Here is a 16,971-nt window from a genome sequence, read left to right as displayed (position 1 = left end):
TTACCGCAGAATCAAAACATCTCAGCCCCCTCCACCCTGCAAACAGGGCTGGACCTGGAACTGAGGCCAGTAAAAAAAACGAACAACTTCCACATTTCTCAGGGCTTCAACCCCAGACACCTCATCTGAATGTGTAATGGGGACTTCTGCAGGCCTACACACAAGAAGCTTGGAACTAGAACCAGGTCTCTGGAGGCCCAATAGCTCCTCGGTGCTTTCCACTAAGTCTCAATGCCTGCCAACTTGAAATCACAATAAAAATATTCTTTGGCCTTAAAACTTGCCTTGAATAACTTGCAGGCAGCACAAAACTATTAGAGAAAATGGGCAAGATGTTGTAAAGTTGGACATATGTCTGTCTGTTGCCAAAAGTAAAACTACACTTGAAAGAGACAGTAAAATTAAAGTTTAATTTCTAAGATACAATGTTAGGTCCAAAGCTATTTATGTTCTGATTAAGGTAACCTGGCCTTGGTCCACCACTTTGCTAAGTCCCCTTGATTAGAGGCGACCAGTTGACAGGGCCCATCCATTATTCCTATCTTTCTCCCACATGCCCCAAATCTGCCCATCCCTAGCAAACTGTTGCTTGATTAAAAATGTGACATCTGGCCAGGTGTGGTGACTCACCCATGTAATCCCAGCACTTTGGGAGGCCGAGGCGGGCGGATCATTTGAGACCAGGAGTTTGAGACCGGTCTGGCCAACATGGCAAAACCCCGTCTCTACTAAAAATACAAAAATTGGCCAGGTGTGGTGGTGCATGCCTGTAATCCCAGCTACTCGGGAGGCTGAGATGGGAGGAGAGCTTACACCCGGGAGGTGAAGGTTGCAGTGAGCCAAGATCATCCCACTGCACTCCCGCCTAGGCAACAGAGCGAGACCCTGTCTAGAAAAAAAAAAAATTTGGGGTGGCTGAGGCAGGTGAATCACCTGAGGTCAGGAGTTCGAGACCAGCCTGGCCAACATGGTGAAACCCTGTCTCTACTAAAAATACAAAAAAAAAATTAGCCTGTCGTGGTGGTGGGTGCCTGTAGTCCCAGCTACTCAGGAGACTAAGGCAGGAGAATTGCTTGAACCTGGGAGGCAGAGGTTGCAGTGAGCTGAGATCACACCATTGCACTCCATCCTGTGCGGCAGAGCGAGACTCCGTCTAAAAACAAACAAAAAAAACATTTAGCCAGGTGTGGTGGTGCATGTATGTTGTCCTAGCTACTTGGAAGACTGAAGTGGGAGGATCACCCAAGCCTGGGAGGTTGAGGCTGCAGTGAGTCAAGATTATGCTACCACACTCCAGCCTGGGCAACAGTTTGAGACCCTGTCTCAAAAAGAATAAAAATGGCCTTGCATGGTGGCTCATGCCTGTAATCCCAGCACTTTGAGAGGCCGAGGCAGGTGGATCACGAAGTCAAGAGTTCAAGACCATCCTGGCCAACATGGTGAAACCCGTCTCTATTAAAAATACAAAAATCAGCTGGGCTTGGTGGCACACGCCTGTAGTCCCAGCTACTCGGGAGGCTGAGGCAGGAGAATCGCTTGAACCTGGGAGGCGGAGGTTGCAGTGAGCCAAGATTGAGCCACTGCACTCCAGCCTGGCGACAGAACAAGACTCCGTCTCAAAAAAAAAAAAAAAAAAGAAAGAAAAAAGAAAATCAGACATTAGAGACAGGAAGGTTGCTTGAGTTTGAGGATATAGTGAGCTACCACAGTGCCACTGCACTCCATAGTGAGATTCTGTCTCCAAAAAAAAAGGAGAGACATCAGTGGGCAAATTGTTCATTTAAAATATTTTTTAGGAGGTACAATAGTGTGGTAGTTAGAGGCACAAACTCTGAAGTCAGATGTGGGCTGAAACTACAGCCTTAGCACTAACCAGCTGTGTGACCTTTTGAACATTACATAGCCTCTCTGTGCCTCAGTGTCTTATCCATAAAATACAGATATTGAAACTTTCCAATTGTGATGATTGAGCAGGATAGTGTGCAGGAAGATTGTGCCATGGTATCCAGTAGCTACTTATTTATACATATTTATACCCTGCCTCATTCCATCATCATTACCTTTACTATGATCATCCTCCTCATCACTTTTATGGTTAACAAATCTCCAGCATTTATCATCAAACTCAGAAACTCCAGGAGAACCACTCTCTGCCTCTCAGGTCAGCAGGGTTAAAGAAGGTACCTGGCTGGAGCAGAAGATTCTGGGAGTGCCACCTGGGAGAAGGACAATCTTTACAGTTAATACTAAGGATCAGGTGGCTGCCTTGGTGCCTCCTTGAAACAGCAGCAGTTGACACACTCAAGCATGGTCTGGACAAGAGGACCCTTAGAGAGGAGGTCAGGGGGATGGCAGGGTCCAGGTTCCAGGAGCAAGCCAAGGCCTGGCCCATGTAAGCAGAATGAAGTGAGTTCTGCCCTGGTTCTTGCTCTCCCTCGTGTCCCCTTATGCTTTGTCTCCTCTTCTGGGTCCCCACCGTGTTCCCGCAGAGGCCCAGTGGAGCAGGCTGAAGGCGGCCTTTTGACTCTGACAGGAGGGATGTCTCCTAACCCATTCAGGCTGAGATCTCAAGGCCTTTCTTTACTTGTTCCCTTCCTGGGGAAATGTGCACAGCGCCCTCTATCTGGTTGACTTTCTGCCTCCTTCTTAGAAGGACCCTCGTGATTCCACTGGGCCCACCCAGATAATCCAGAACAATCTCCCACCTCAAGATCCTTAATCACGGCCGGGTGCGGTGGCTCACACCTGTAATCCCAACACTTTGGGAGGCCAAGGCCGGTGGATCACTTGAGGTCAGGAGTTCGAGACCAGCCTGGCCAACATGGTGAAACACTGTCTCTACTAAAAATACAAAGATTAGCTGGGCATCGTGGTGCGTGCCTGTAATCCCAGCTACTTGGGAGGCTGAGGCAGGAGAACTGTGGAGGTTGCAGTGAGCTGAGATTGTAGCACTGCACTCCAACGTGGGTGACAGAGTGAGACTTCACCTCAAAAAAAAAAAAATCCTTAATCACACCTACAAAGTCCAGGTAACAGATTCACAGGTTCTAGGAATTAGGACGTGGATGTCTTTGTGGGGCCATTATTTGGCCTACCACAGACAGGCACTGCTTAACCCGAAATAATACATGTGTAATGGTGGCATTTCACACAATTGTATCAGGGGGTTTCCTTGTGTCTTGTATTTGTATTTTACAAGGCTGGGCCCCCAGGCAGGCTCCAGCACACACAGCTGCCATCAATCCTCTCTCACCTCTGCTCTCTTGCTTCATCTCAAGTCAACCTTCCACAGCTGATGACATTCTTCTGGCATGGGAGCAGCACCAGCTGAGGGGCTGCCAGCACCTCCTATCGGCTCTGACCCTTCCACTCTGGGGAGAGGGAACACACTCTCAGGTCACTGTTGGCCTCCAAGGATCAACTGAAGTCAGGAGCCGCTTCCCTCTTCTGGGACCCTCCTGCCCTCTCAGCCCTTTCCTTCCACTCTCCATCCCCCATGCTGCCCAGGCTGCCTCTAGCTGCTGTGTCCTCCTGTCTTATCTGGAGATTAAAGAATTCCTTTGTTGACCTCTGCAGGGAACACTCTTTGCCTTTTAAGAGAGAACTTATGGGACAAGGCAATGCTTATTTAAGGATAATGGCTCAGAAATGATAGGGTTTTAGGTACAGTGCAAGCTGTCAAAGAGAAGGCGTGACCTTCTCAGCTCTCCTCAAATGACCATCCACTCTGTGTCTATGCAGGACTCACCCCGAGAGGAACGTGGGGCTTTAGGAAGCTCAGGGAAGGACCTTTCCGAATGAGGGTTTGGGGAGGCTTCCAGAGTTCTTCCCCAGGGACCTCCTGGGGTGCTCCTCTGCTCACCCTCAGATCCCAAGGGCCAGGTCTTGAATCCTAGTGATGCTGAGGTCAGAAAACTGCAGAGACAATCAGGACTCTCCCAGAAACACACACATTCTGTCACACACACACTTTGACGTCGGGGGAGTGAAACTCTTCCACCTTATCAGGAGGAAGTTGATGCTATGCATGTCTTCACACTGGGGACAAAGGTGATCCTAGGCAGGGCAAAAACTGACTGCCCAGCCCTACCCACCTCCTCAGCCCCACGTTGGGCCCTCTGAGGAGAGAAGACGCTGCCCTGAGTTCCAGGTGCTATAGCCCAGGTGATGAGCCAAAACTCCCACCAGAGAACCCTTCATTTCCTAATTCTGTCACCTCACAAAACTTTACGGCACATCATGCCAGCTGGTGCTAGGCCTGCTGGGCCCAGGAGTGGGGGAAGGTGGGATGAAGGATGGGAAATGGCCCCTGCCCGGGAGGGAGGGGGTTCCCAGGGCGAGGCTGCCAGGTGGGTTTGCGTGGCAGCTGGCTGAGAGCAGGTCAGTGCCTGTGCTGGCAGTGACACAGTGAAGGCGGAGGGATGGGCAGGCTTTGGCCCACAAGGGCCTCTGGCGCTTGCGCGCAGCCAAGTCCCTCTGTGGAGTCAGGTCCTGGCCAGGCACCCTGCTGGCTCCACACTCAGCCCAGTGGTGGGGCACCCACCCCTACCCCAGCCTCCTACTCTCCTGGTGGGTGGCCCTCCCTCCTGCCCATTCTCCTGAACCTGTCCTTATAAGGCCACCCGCTCAGGAGACGTGCGTTCTGTGTCCTCTGGGCAGCTGCCCACACAACGTCATCTGCTGTTTTACTGCTCGAGATTTTTAACTTATGATTTTTTTTTTTTGTCGTTAAGAAAATGTTTCCAGGTTGAGCAGAGACATTAACTGGGTGCCAGATGAGGGCAGAAAGATGAATGCCAGGGTGCTTGGGAGCCAGGAACCCAGGACTGACAGCCCCAGGGCGTGACTTAGCCACATATCCCAAATACCCCAGCAGCTGAACGATTCTAAGAACTCCAGCAGGCCCTGTGCGGGCCATTTCCCCTTAAGTGACACCCACTGAAGTTGGGGGAGGTGACCCTCCCCCAGCTGTGGGCCATCTTGTTGTGTTGTTAAAGAGTGCCCTGTGGTCCTCTGTCTAGGGGATGAGTGCATGGTGCCCACACAGGGCCAGTCCAACACTGGACTGGAGCGCTGGAATCCCAAGTACACACGTTCTGGGGCAGCCTCAGTGGGACTGTGAGCAGCTCCCAATGCTGTGGACTATCCATTTCCAGCCAGGTGTGCTGGCCTTCCCAGGGAGCACTGAGCTACCCAAAGTCCTTCCAGTAAGATCCTGTTCTCCTGAACTTAGCCAAAGGTTTCCCTGGCTGACAACCAAAGCACCCTGCTGGGTGCAAGAGAACATGAGTAAAGGCGGTGGCAGTCAAGTGGGGCAGAGAGTGTGTGCTGTCTCCCTGCGAACCTAGAGGAAGTTATGTTAAGCTGGATGAGGGAACCTTGGGCTGAGGCTGCCACCAGGAGGGACGCTATCTCCATCAGGGAACTCACCTTGTGGTCCTAACTGCTGCAGGGGCTGGCTGCCTCCTTCGCTCTACTGTGAGGCCCTGGGGGCAGGGGCTGAACCTGGCTTGTCTCTCTGCCCCTGCGCCTGGCACAGCTTCTGGTTAGAGGATGTGCACAGAGTGTTTGCTGAAAGAAGAATAAGAAAAAGAGTGGGGGGAGAGAGGGACCCAGGAGAGTCACCGGAGGAGTGGCCCATGCTGAAAGGGAGCTGCCTTCCAAAGGGTTGTCACCGAACTCCAGCTGAAAGACCCACCAGAAGGGATTCAAGGAAGCTCTAGTACTTGGGATGACTACTAGTGAGGTGATTTCCAGGAAACAAGGCAGCCACCCCCATTCCTCAGCGCCCAGACTTCAGAGCCTGGAAGGACTGCAGGGCTGAGGCTGAAGAAGGGATCCTCGTCATTGCTGGGAGGGTCCTGGTGTTGATCTGCACAGGCCCCCTGGTGCCCATGGAAGGGAGTGAGGTTCCAGCTGGTTCACACCCCCTGTGCTGTGCTCCTTTGGAGACCGCATGACACCTTTCGTATGGCAGCAAGGCAAGCAGAGACAACTGTGGGTTGCTGTCCTTGAGCAGGCCAGGAGCAGTGGCCACACTCGGCAGTGGAGCAGATTGAGCTCTGAGGAGAGCAGTGGGTGCTGCTGGGCAAGGAAGCCACCACCCCGTGCCTGTGATGAGGAGCTTTGTTTTGTCACACCAACCCCAGGCCTGGTGGGGGCAGGTGGCCCATGAGACCGCCTAGAGGCAGTCCAGAGCTGTTTTGGGGGTTCAAGGTAGGAGACTGAACCTAAGAGAAGCGTCTTTAGCTCCCCAGGAGTGCAGGGACCTCAGTTACAGAGCTGGGGCCCATGGGTCGCAGGGATGCCACCTTCTTAGCATCTGGATCTTCAGTCAGACCCAGGGCTGGGGAGGCTGCCTGCACAGGCCAGGTAAGAGGACTTGCACACTTGCCCATCCACCAAAGCACTGTCCTCCCTCCACCAGAGGGGGCACCAGCCTTTGTCCCTAGGGTCATATTCTGCAGACAATGCCCTAATCAGGAGGAATGGTGTGAGATTCTTTCAAGGCCAAAACTCTTTGGGGCTCCCAACTACACCAAGCAGTCATTAATTGCCTTCTCCATCTGAAGTCAGTCTGACTGCTATTGCCAAGATACTCCACTGCCCATGCCTGAGAGCAGGGAGGTTTCTGGTTCACTGACACTGACAGCCAGGCTCTGCTCTACACCCTGTCTGTGCTCTCTCATTTACTCTCCCAACAGCCCTTTCAGTTTAGGTTCTGCTGTCCTTACTGACAGATGCCCACCTGAGGCTCAGAGAAGTTGAGCAACTGCTCAAGATCACACAGTCAGAAAGTATTAGAACTGGATTAGAATCCAGGAAGTCTAAGCCGCAGCTGGAGCCTTCCTGCCACTACGCTGGCTCCCTTCACAGTGAGCCTGCACACACGTTCCCCCACCCGACTCCACAGCAAATGTATGCACCAGACACATCTCAACCACAGATACAAACTGGGGCTCAAAAAGGTGATGCAACCAGCCCCACGTCACCCAGCAAATGGGTGGCAGGGCTGGGCCTGAAGCAAGGATCCCCAGGGCTCCCTCTATGTACCTTGCAGGACCCCTTGGATAAATCTGGTAATGGTCCAGTCCAGCCAGGGTGGTGGAGGCCGGGGCTGCAGGCCTGCCTGGCCCCTCACTTGGGAGGGGGTGACAGAAGCTGTGCACTCTGGAGCTCATGCCATCTGGTTCTGTTTCCATCCCCAGCCACTCCTCGGAGAGCTTCTAAAGGTCAATTTTTTCCCCCTCAAATTCAAGTGGCTTGGGAGGCAAGGCCCTGGCTTCCGGTCACGGAGGCGCCGCCTCTGCCTGTAAGACATTCCTCCGGTTCCCATAACTGTGTGATCAGGCAGAGGCACTGAGATAGGCATTTTCCAGTATACTGTGCCCCAGCCAAGCCACTTGGTAACAAAGCCCAGAGAGCTGAGGGTCAGAGGGGACAGGGCACGTCCAGCAGGGTCTTGACAGGAAAGAGATGGCATACTCAAATCAGGTCACTAGAGGAGGGTTGAGGAAAGAGGCTGTTCACAAAGGGTGGAGGGCCCCTAAGGATAGCACAAGGCTAGTGAGCTTGGGGCTTCACCACTCCTGCACCTGGCACTCCTGTGCCACTCCTCCGGCAGGAGGGAAGGGGGCAGCCACCTCAGCCTGGAGACAGAGGGCTGTAAGGAAAGGACCAGCCGACAATGGCGGGGACTTGAGTCAGTGAAGGAAAAAGGTCAGTGCAAGATCACCCCGCAGGGAGGGAGCCAGGAACCAAGTTCCCTGACTCCACACCCCTCCCCACTTCCCACCTTCTGCTGCTGCTCTGTATTGGGAGCCAGTCAAGGGAGTCCAGTCATATCACCCAGACAGGACCACCTCTCGGGGTGCGGAGCAGGAGAAAGGAGCTGATCTGGAGGGACAAGCTGATCTGGAGGGACAAGGAGCCGTCACCCCAGGGCTGGATGAGGGGCTTGCTATCTGAGCAGCTCTGTCGGTCACACTCACTGCCTCAAAAACTTACTGTGGCTACCCACTTCCTACAGAATAAAGCCCAAGTTCTCCAGCCTGGCATTCAAGGCTCTTCACATTCAGACTGCAGCCTACTTCTCTGGCCCCACTACAGGTACGTCACATAATCGGCACAGAGACTCTATAACAGTCTCTCATCATCATCTCCATTTGCCCAACATCACACAGCTGGCAAGTGGAGCTGGAATATGGACCCAGGTCCCCTGGATGCCATCCTGCTGTGTCATGAGCGATAAGCAGACTGCTGGAACACAGTCCATTCACCAAAACTGTGCCTTCCCCACAGTAAGGGTGTCAATAATGGATGGAGGAGAAAGTGTGAAGAGGAACCAGGGGAAGGAACTTGGAAGGTGAGGATTGCATATGCTTCTCTAGAAGCTCTTATTTCACCCTCAGGACAACCCTCCTGGAATTATCATCTCCGGTTAGAGTTGAGACACCTTCATTCATTTCAGCAACTTTAAGGAATTTACCCATGGTCAAACAGAAGTCCCTGTCAGAGCCAGTGTTTGACTGCAAAATCAGCTGGCAGGCAGGCGGCACTGTCCCTCTGCAGAGTGGCACCTACAAAGTCCTCAGTCCCTCGTTTCCACCGCAACCCAGTGCTAGCTCCCTCTCTGAGCACCTGAAATTCCCTTTGCTAATCAGGACTTTGCAGTTAGGTGTATTTTTGTAAGACTCCTGTTAGAATGAAAATATGTTACCTGGAAAGAAGCATGTTGGGTGAATGGTTTCTGACTCCTATAGAGTTGGCAAAATCGTGTGTGTGTGTGTATGCATGCATGAGTGTGTCATCTGAAGGGCCAGGTGCCCAAATACCATTAGAGACTAACTCCTTTGTCTCCATCTGCTGAATCTGCATGCTGAATGGGGTGTGTGTGTAGAGGAACTTTCCTAGAAAAAATAAGGATGGAAGCCTGGAATCAGGGAGGGCAGCCTGATGATGGGTCACCATGGGGAAGCTCTTTCATGAGTGCCCTGGAAGGCAGCACAGGAAATAACATGTTAGGATGGGAGGTGGATTCCAGAGAAGCAGGCTTTAGGTTGGGTGGTCCACTTGCATTGCTTTGCCTCCAGGAAAGTTGCTTGCCCCTAACCCACAACCTGGCTTTCCTTCCTTGTGAAGAGAGGGGTGGAAATAGAGGCTTATACCCTGCTCCAGGACCCTGCAGCCCAACAAAAGGCCCATTTTCCCTTTGTTAGTTACTCGGATGCCAGAGAGAAGGGCTCCCCCTTTTCATGCTTCCCCAGTCCAGCTGGGGCAGAATCATGAGGGCTGCAGAGGACGCTGCTGGGACAAGACCTCCTCTAGGGGGGTCCTGTATCCCATGCCCATTACTGGCCTGCTGGGGGCAGCCTGTCTTCTGACAGCTGTGTCTCCCACCAGCACAGTTAATTTGCTGCCGTTCCTGGGATGTGACAGCAACTTGAAGCAAAGCAATTAGGATGAAAAAGAGGCCCAGCTCCTTGAGGCCAAAGGAAAATAAACAGAGCAGCCCTGTGTGTATTCCGCCGCCAAGAGGAGCCATTCTTCAAGGGATGATTAGCATTTCTAATCCCAGCTTCCTCCCTTCCCTTGAAACAAAAGTAACCAGTGAGCCGCTGCTCTTCTCAGATCCCGCTCTTCCCAAGGCGGACTGCAAACTTGACAGCTCGTCACCTCCACAGAAAAGTCTTCCCTGGCCACCTGCCACAGCCTTGCCAGAAATGATACTCCTGTCCTCTGAAATCTGAGCGCCTTTCTCTGTATCTCTCCTATGGAGTTTCCTTGATTGACTGATCAATTGATTAATGCATTCTTTCAACAAACATCCATTGAGTGCCATTCATTCATTCAACAAATATTTCTTAAGTCCCTACTAAATAAATCATCTCTTAAGCTGCCTACTACGTTCTAGTCATTTTTCTGGGTCCTGATGAGAGAGCAGTGAACAAAACAGAAAAAAAACCTCTGCCTTCGTGGAGCTCAAATGTTAGTAGGAGAAAACCAACAGCAAACAGGTGAAAAGATGGCATGGAAGATGATGCTAAAAGCTATGCAGAAAAATAAAACAGGAAAAGGGAGGAGAACATGTACAGAAGGGGGAGGTAGATTTTAAGTAGGGAGGTTAGGAGAGACTGTAGGATCGAAGTGACATCTGAGCCAAGACCTGCAGGAAGCGGGGTGGGGCCGAGGCAGTGCGCAGGCAGAGGGACAAGCGGAGTGTGCCTGGTGCATCTGAAGAGCAATGAGGCCAGAGAGGAGTGGGAGATGGAGTCAGGGAGGAAACAGGATGGGAGAGTCTGAAAGGACTTTGCCTTTCAGAGGGGGCGCACCATGCTCTGACTGGCATTTTGTTGAACTAGGATGGCTCTGGCTGCCCTGTGAGCACACTGAAGGAAAGCCAGCAAGGAAGCGGGTCCTGGGTGGAGGACAGGGGTGGGGCAGCTTCTCTGCCTCTGCCAGGTGGGCTATATAAACCAGATAGGATGATTTCAGGGAGAGGAAGGCTTGGGGTGCAGGACATCTGGAGTCAGGGGCAAGGAGAACGTTTGTGGAAGACTGGAGAGAACTCCAGAGTCGGGCTGCAGGGCTGCCACCAGGTTCAGGAAAATGATTTACTCTGAGAAGGACGGACTTCTCAGAGTAAATTTCTGGGCTGGGACAGAGAGATTTCAAACCCAGCCCTCTGAGCTCAGTAACTCCTAAGTGTTTCTGTAATTCACCCAGCTGCACCTGGTTTGTGCCCCCACACCTTCATGCAATAGTAAAGCCGAGGTGCCAGGGAATGAGAGGCTGAGAATCCCAAGTCCTGAGTTCAAGTCCCTGCTCTTCCACTTAACTGCCTGTGTGACTCTGGGTGAGCCATTCTGGCTTTCTGCTGGTTTCCTCACAGGCACCCCAGACACGGTCACCATCCCTGCTGAGGGTGGTGGGCAGTGGTGACACATGCTGACTGTGGGTGGAGCAAAGCCTTAACTGTGAGAACCCTTAGACAGAGAAGGTGGGCTGGGTTACAAAAGCTTCCCCACACTTCCCCAGACGAGGGAGTATCAGTGAATGTGCAAATATCCCCCAGGGCCTAAACCAGTCATTACCTGGGCTGAACGGGGCTACTGGTCTCCCAGGTCTATCCTAAGGGAAGAGAACTAGTTAACTTTCCTATGGGAGAGGGAAGAGAAAGGGCTGAGTCCAAAGGAACAAACAAACCCCCAAAAGAGGTGGGGATACACAGAGAAAGGCAAAATGGAGGGAGTGTTAAGGAGACCATTGGAAACACCCTGTCCATCTCAGGATGTCGGCCAAGCAGGCATGCAGCACAGAAGACAAGCCTATGGCCCTGGGTTCACAGCCAGGTTCTTCTGCCACTTCCTAACGAGCCTCTTCTCATCACCTGACCTTTGAGATTTTTCCCTCCATTAAGCTGCAGGAGTAGGGGTGTTGCCAAACTATCTACCACTTAAAATTCTCAAAAGCTCAAGTAAGTCAACTGTGGGAAAGCTCTCTGTGAACACTGTTATTATTATGCACAAAAGGCATCTCAGAAAGGGCTGCCCTGGATGAAGGGAGGAACAACCAAATGCCAGGAGCCAGCAGGCTGGGGCTAAGCAGCCCCAAGTGCAGACAATGCTGTGGATGAGAGAGACTATGAGCTGATGGATCATGATGTGGCGAGTCTCAGGTGTTCAGCACTGGTGAGGAGGAAGGAGGAAAATGCTCTGTACTGTTATGAAAAGTTATCGGTAACTTGGAAGTAAGGCAAAAGAAGGATTATTTCCTTTCAATGTCACTTTGGGACACTTTGAACAGAGAAGAGTTATTTAATTTTCAAGGGGAATGTACCTTTGCCTTACAATTTCCTACAGATTAGAGCCCAGACTTTGTGAAGTTACAGGCTAACTTGTAGGCATATGCAGATATGTACATGCATGTATGTAAACATGCAAAGGATTTTGTTCAGTAGAGAACCAAAAAAATTATGCTTTTGTCCTGTAAGGCATATACCAGTTTTGTCTCTTAACTTAGCAAACTTATTTTAATATGTCTCTTCCAACTAAATATACAAATCTGTCTCTCAAATGCTCTTTTCAATCAGCTTTGCCATTCTTTTTGGTTCTCTTACAGGTGAGTTAAATAAATCTTTGATGTGTGATAAAAATTACACTTTGAGGCCGGGTACAGTGGCTCATGCCTGTAATCCCAGAACTTTCGGAGGCCAAGCAGGAGGATTGCTTGAGCCCAGGAGTTCAAGGCCAGCCTGGGCAACACAGTGAGACTCCACCTCTACAAAAAATTTTATAAAAATTGGCTGGGCGCGGTGGCTCACACCTGTAATCCCAGCACTTTGGGAGGCCGAGGTGGGTGGATCACCTGAGGTCGGGAGTTCGAGACCACCCTGACCCACATGGAGAAACCCCATCTCTACTAAAAATACAAAATTAGCCAGGCTTGGCGGCGCATGCCTATAATCCCAGCTACTTGGGAAGGCTGAGGCAGGAGAATCGCTTGAACCTGGGAGGTGGAGGTTGCGGTGAGCTGAGATCGTGCCATTGCACTCCAGCCTGGGCAACTACAGCAAAACTCTGTCTCAAAAAAAAAAAAAATTATAAAAATTAGCTAGGTGTGGTGGTGTGCCACTGGTAGTCCCAGCTACTCGGGAGGCTAAGGTAGGGAGGATCACCTGAGCCCAGGAGGTTAAGGCTGCAAGTAAGCCATGATTTTACCACTGTACTCCAGTCTGAGTGACAAAGCAAGACCCTGTGTCAAAAAAAAAAAAAAAAAAAGAAAGAATGAATTACACTTTGATAGAACTATAAGTGAGGAACTCTTGCTGCTATGCTGTGTGGCTTTGGGCCAGTGGGTCAGTTTCTGCCACAAGAAGAGGGTACCCAACTCCCAGGCCCAAGGTAGGTCTGGAGGGGAAGACGGATGTGAAAGTACCTTGCACATCATTCACAAGATGCAAAAGTCAGGGTTTATTGTTGAGACTTATGAGACTAGGCTACTCCAGGGCTGGAAGGTCCCAGGCTTCTGAGGGCAGCATTCTCCAGGCTTGGGACACAGGCCAGGAGAAGAGGCAGCTAGGTACAGCCCTGGCGCGAGCCTCCATGCCCTGGAGGTGCCATGCCGACACTGCATTCTCCACTTCTGACGAGGCCAAGATTCCCCATGGGCCTCAGGTCCTGGTGGATGGAGACCAATCAGGACCACCCAGAGAAGTCTTCCCAAGGCCATGGAGAGGCTGGAAAGGGCTGGGACAGGCATCTGCCCAGAAGCCAGAGCTGGGGATTTTGATGAAGGAACGAGAGTCCTCATCCAACAACAGAGGTCAGCACTAGGTTCCTAACTAGTGGCCTCTGTAGCCTGGGTTCTTTCAAGGCATCATCATTTTAATCACGGACAGGGAAGTCGCCCAGCTCATTTAACAGGATCTCTGCCCTTACAATCCGCACACGTGGTTGTGCACACACAATGATGTTACAGCCAGGGGTCCAATGAGCAATGCAGGCAGCCCAGGTCAGGAAAACGAAGAGCTGGGTGAGCCAATGCTGCACAGAGGATGGTAGAGCACTGACAAGGAGAGAGGAGGAGACTAGGCATTCCAGCCCGGGGAATGGCGAAGGGCAGAATAGGACAGGAAGAGAACAAACCTGTAGAATGTGGAGGAGGGGCTACAACTGAGGAAGATGAGGCAGGATTTGGCTCATACCTCGACTGACCTGAAGTCATGTGAGTTAACAGTCCACTGCCCCTGTGATGATGGCAAAAACAGGGTGGGCAACGGCTTACACCTGGGGGCTCCCCTAAGGGTCCCAAAAAGGAACGTGAAGAATCCTCTCACCCCCACAGGTCTCACTCCAGGCTCGGCTCACTCACTATCTGCTACAAGTTGGCCCAGTCTCACCCCCTCTCTAGATGCCCCAACTACTACTGCTCTGCTGGTATGGTTGGACTTGCAGAGACCCTCCCCATCTGCTCCAGCCTTCCCCAACCCTGCTTCTCTTCTGAGCTCTCAGTCCCCATGGTCTAAGCCTCCCCTTTCAGCAGCTAATGGTATCCTACTCATCTCCTCCATAAAGTTTGCACACTCTCTTCTTTTCTGGAGTTATATATTTTTCCTCTTCCTATTTTCCCTTTGCCCTGATTTCTTCAGCACTTTATTATATTGTACACGGTTTTAATTTTTTTTGCATGTTGCCTTCAACTCTGTGGATCAAGTGTGTGTAAACCTTTTTGTTGTCCTGTAACTGTTAAGATTTTTTTCTGGGTTACCCTCTAAGCTTCCTGGATCCCTGTGTGGCAACTACAGCTCTCATTAGGCATAACACTGTATTGGGCATACAGTAGGTGCCTAATTCTTGCCTACTACTGGCAGTTTGATTAACATCATTTAAGTCACTCCCAGCGATGCTCAATCACTAGCCCATTACATACAAGCCTGGATTATTCAAATCCCAACTCCCCCTACCCTCTTCACTGACATTGTGACCCACCAGCTCTCAGCAGAGCCCAAGTGATTTGAGGGCATCATCGCTGCTCCCTGAGCTTCTTGAACATGTCCACACCACCAGAAGGCACCAGACCTGGGTGTCTCAGTAGAAAGAGGGAAGTTGCCAGCTACTTCTAAGGCCGGCCTCACACACTCAGCCACAGCTCAGGGAGGAGTCGCGGCGTCTCCTCTCTCCTAAAGCCGGCCCAGAGGTCACAGTTCTGGCGTCGAAGCCACAGGCCCAGGAGCGCCAGGAGGCAGCCTTAGGAGAAAGGTCTGCAAGGAGCCGGGCCGTGGGAAGCCGGCTTTCTCCCTGAGCAGCCGCCAGGTGCCGCCCTCGATGGCGTAGAGCAGCGTGAACATGCGGTTGACCGTATAGACGGTGTCGCCGCGCACCACGGCCGTGAAGAGCGCTCCCTTGCTGTTGACGAACTGGCCGGGCAGCGCCGTCCACTGGCCCGTGGCCAGGTTGAGACAGTCGATGGCGCAGTGCAGGAAGTCGTCGGAAGGTCCGTTGCGCACCACGTAGAGGCTGTCGCGGTGGGCCACCATGCAGTGGCCATAGCTCTGCGGACGCCGCAGCTCGGCCACTGGCAGCCACGCGTCGGTCCGCACCGTGTACTCCACCACGGCGGTGGTGTCGGCCGGCCGCCACAGGCACACGAAGAGGCGGCCACACGCCTGGGCGCAGGGCACGCTGGCGGCCGGCTGCGGCAGGTCGGCCACGAAACTCCAGCAGCCCGCGGCCGGGTCGTAGCGCTCCACGGAGCTGATGGGCGTCCTCTGGAACTCGCCGCCGATGGCGTAGAGGCGGCCGTCGAAGCCGACCAGCGCTGTGTCATAGCGCGGCTGGTGCGGGCTGGGAAACTCGTGCCACGTGCCGCCGTCGGGGTCGTAGCAGAAGCCCAGCTCTACCACCTCCTTGCTGGCGCCGCGCACGCCCCCCACGATGTAAAGCTTGTTGCCCAGCGTGGCCACCCCGGCCAGCAACGTGCTGGCACCCAGGGGCAGCGCGGCCAGCGTGCGCCACGCGTCCTCTTCCTCGTCCAGGTAGCACAGTGTGCGCGAGGCGTCCTCCAGGAAGCCGGGCGCGGGCGTGTGGGTACTCACGGCCACGTAGCTGCTGGGCCGCAGCGCCGCCACGTAGGCGCGGGCCTCGGGCAGTGCCAGCTCGGCCGCCAGCTCGCGCTCGCCGTCGCGGATGAAGAGCGCGGCACTGTGGAAAACGTCGCGCAGGCCGAAGGCGGCGGCAGCGTCGCACAGCAATGCGCAGTTGTCCGACGTGAGATTGTGCTCCAGGAAGCGAGCCAGCGCCGGCGCCTGCAGGAAGGCGGCGCACTCCACGGCCTGCAGCAGCTCGTCCTCCGCCGCCAGCGCCGGCCGCTCACCGCGCAGCACCTGCAGCGTGGCGCGGAAGCCGCCCGCGCTCAGAACGCCTAGGCGCACCTCTGCCGCGCGCGCCTCCCGCATGCCGGAGCGGAAGAGGCCGCGGAAGAAGCCGCAGTGCTCCACCAGCAGGGCGCGGTCGGCTTGGAAGAGCTGGCCGCCCACCCACACCTGCACCGGGGTCTCCGGACACCGTGGCATGGCGAGCTGGCGGGGCGGAGGCCGCCGCTGGGGCCTTGGGTTTGCCGGCCACCGACTCTGGGGCTCCCCTGCAGCGAAAAACTCCCCTGGGGGCTATAAATATCTCTTCCTGGCTAAAGATAGTACGGCTCATGTGATCTGGTGGCCCGCAGGCTGTATGGCTGCGGGCCCGGAGGGCATCTGGAGACCTGTGTGGTCACTCATTTCCTTAGAAGAAATGGTAATAATAGTGACCATATACCGAGTACCTGCAGCATGCGGGCGCACTGAGGGCTGCTGGGGAGATACCCATTTCACCTGCATCTTTCCAGCTGTGTGCCCTCGTGCGAATGTCCTAACTGTTCTTCATGTTCCACATGGGGCCAGTAGGCCAGGAACGGTGGCTCACTCCTGTAATCCCAGCACTTTGGGAGGCCGAGAATGGTGGATCACCTGAGGTCAGGAGTTCGAGACCAGCCTGGCCGACATGGGGAAACCCCGTCTCTATTAAAAATACAAAAAAATTAGCCGGGCGTGGTGGCACGTGCCTGTAATACCAGGTACTTTATGAGGCTGAGGCATGAGAATAGCTTGAACTCGGGAGGCTGAAGTTGCAGTGAGCCGAGCTCGTGCCATTGCACTCCAGCCTAGGCAACAGAGTGAGGCTCTGTCTCAAAAAAAACCAAAAAATTAATTAAAAAATAAAATGGGGGCCAATAATAACACCTATTTCACAGTCTTGGGACAGTATCTGAAATATCCCGGTTGAGGCTGAGAGAGTTTAGGTAACTTGTCCAGGGTCATTCAGCTAGGAAGAAGCTGAGACAGAATGAATACCCAGCTCACCACTTCAGCTCAGACAAGTGGGACACGCAGGTTGGAGAACAAGGCAGAAATGGAGCAAATACATTGGGCCAGGC

The 16,971-nt window shown here is 53.1% G+C and overlaps 1 protein-coding gene and 2 long non-coding RNA genes across 3 annotated transcripts; 1 reads left to right on the top strand and 2 right to left on the bottom strand.

Moving 5' to 3' along the window:
* Positions 1-391: 391 nt before the first annotated feature.
* LOC129050487 (uncharacterized) lies at positions 392-6,064 on the bottom strand. The gene is made up of 6 exons (XR_008514135.1): positions 5,699-6,064; positions 5,431-5,571; positions 3,749-3,915; positions 3,254-3,371; positions 2,061-2,216; positions 392-1,153 (listed from the first exon to the last, which is right to left on the bottom strand). It is a non-coding gene; the product is annotated as an uncharacterized LOC129050487 (long non-coding RNA).
* On the top strand, positions 5,978-9,899 carry LOC129050486 (uncharacterized). Its single transcript, XR_008514134.1, has 3 exons — positions 5,978-6,372; positions 8,030-8,365; positions 9,403-9,899. It is a non-coding gene; the product is annotated as an uncharacterized LOC129050486 (long non-coding RNA).
* Positions 9,900-12,947: 3,048 nt separating this feature from the next.
* Positions 12,948-16,142, bottom strand: KBTBD13 (kelch repeat and BTB domain containing 13). Its single transcript, XM_002825555.3, has one exon. It carries the CDS (start codon positions 16,070-16,072, stop codon positions 14,699-14,701), a length of 1,374 nt encoding a protein of 457 aa, XP_002825601.3. The 5' UTR covers positions 16,073-16,142; the 3' UTR covers positions 12,948-14,698.
* Positions 16,143-16,971: the final 829 nt, after the last annotated feature.

This window comes from Pongo abelii, chromosome 16 (assembly GCF_028885655.2).
Source record: "Pongo abelii isolate AG06213 chromosome 16, NHGRI_mPonAbe1-v2.0_pri, whole genome shotgun sequence".
NCBI lineage: Eukaryota > Metazoa > Chordata > Mammalia > Primates > Hominidae > Pongo > Pongo abelii.
Note: the sequence above shows the minus strand (reverse complement) of the source record. Positions and strands in the feature narration are given on the sequence as shown.